This window comes from Sinocyclocheilus rhinocerous, unplaced genomic scaffold (genome assembly GCF_001515625.1).
Source record: "Sinocyclocheilus rhinocerous isolate Xijiao unplaced genomic scaffold, SAMN03320098_v1.1 C36444090, whole genome shotgun sequence".
In the NCBI taxonomy this organism is placed as follows: Eukaryota; Metazoa; Chordata; class Actinopteri; order Cypriniformes; family Cyprinidae; genus Sinocyclocheilus; species Sinocyclocheilus rhinocerous.
This window is the reverse complement of record NW_015781134.1, coordinates 1-1,140: the sequence shown is the minus strand read 5'-3', so window position 1 is coordinate 1,140 and position 1,140 is coordinate 1. Positions and strand designations below refer to the sequence as shown.

Sequence of the window (1,140 nt, the reverse complement as noted above, 5' to 3'; positions counted from 1 at the left end):
AAAACAAGGGCTAAGCAATTATATTCACCATAAGATCATTTGTTTATATTGGTGCATTCATGATCTGTAGACCCAGAATATTTAATTAAATGGTGACTTGTTAACAGCGTAAATGAGATTCAGGTGAATAAAACACATTCAGATTACTAAGCTCTCAATTCCCCATCTCCACAGGCCCACCACCAGGAGATCTTGTCCCAACAGCAGGATCTGATCATCGCCACACAATCAGCACAAGCGTTACTCGACAAACAGGCTCAGGTCCTGTCACCCGCTGAAAAAGACAAGTTACAGAGGGACATTAAAGAGCTGGAGGGTCGCTACAAGGCCTCCCTCACGCAGGCCGAGCAGCAGATGAAGCAGGTCCAGACTGTTCAGGAGGAGCTTCAGAAGTTCAAGGGGGACTGTGAGGAGTTTGAGACGTGGCTACAGCAGGCCACAGGGGAGATGGAGGAGCTCGGTGCGCCCGCTGCTGCTCTGGACACTCTGAGTAACAATCTACAGAGACAGAAGAGTTTCTCTGAGGACGTCATCTCTCATAAAGGAGACCTGCGTTTCATTACCATCTCCGGTCAGAAGGTGCTGGACGCAGCAAAGGCCTGCGATTGTAGTGAATCTGGGGGAGCTGGCGGCCTGCCAGTGGTTGATATGTCCGGGACTTGTGCTGCAGTGAAAGAAAGGCTGGATTCTGCCGCCAGTCGCTACAAAGCCTTGCACACGCAGGTAATTTTCCTGTTTTTGGTCTTTATGTAGAATCCGTGTCAGAATCTTCAAATCCTAGAGGTCACTGCAAAAACAAAAAGAAAGAAATAAGAAATTCAGTTTTGCTTTAAAAAATTAAGCCTATTTCCAGGAACATTATAATTGCATTCTCCACAAACACCAGTTGTTAGAATCATTTTGCTGGATGGGAAATGAAGCCCTTTATGATTGCAACCAATAGATGGCAGCATTTGCCTCTAAATTCAGCAAACATTCAAACAGTATTGAGCAGGTCTGTTATGACATTATTGATCCCTTCAGTCATTTATATAACTAATGAAAATTTAAACTAATCGTTTGAAATGATACACTGAAAAACATATTTCTGACTCGTTTCAGTGTAATCAGCTTGGAAATAACCTGAAAGACGTGGTGGAC

The 1,140-nt window shown here is 44.1% G+C and overlaps 1 protein-coding gene across 1 annotated transcript; it reads left to right on the top strand.

Moving 5' to 3' along the window:
* Nucleotides 1-174: 174 nt before the first annotated feature.
* On the top strand, nt 175-1,134 carry LOC107736019 (dystonin-like; the record flags this gene model as incomplete). Its single annotated transcript, XM_016547537.1, has 2 exons — nt 175-723; nt 1,102-1,134. Coding segments are annotated over 2 exons (582 nt in total), but the record flags the coding sequence as incomplete, so codon positions are not given.
* Nucleotides 1,135-1,140: the final 6 nt, after the last annotated feature.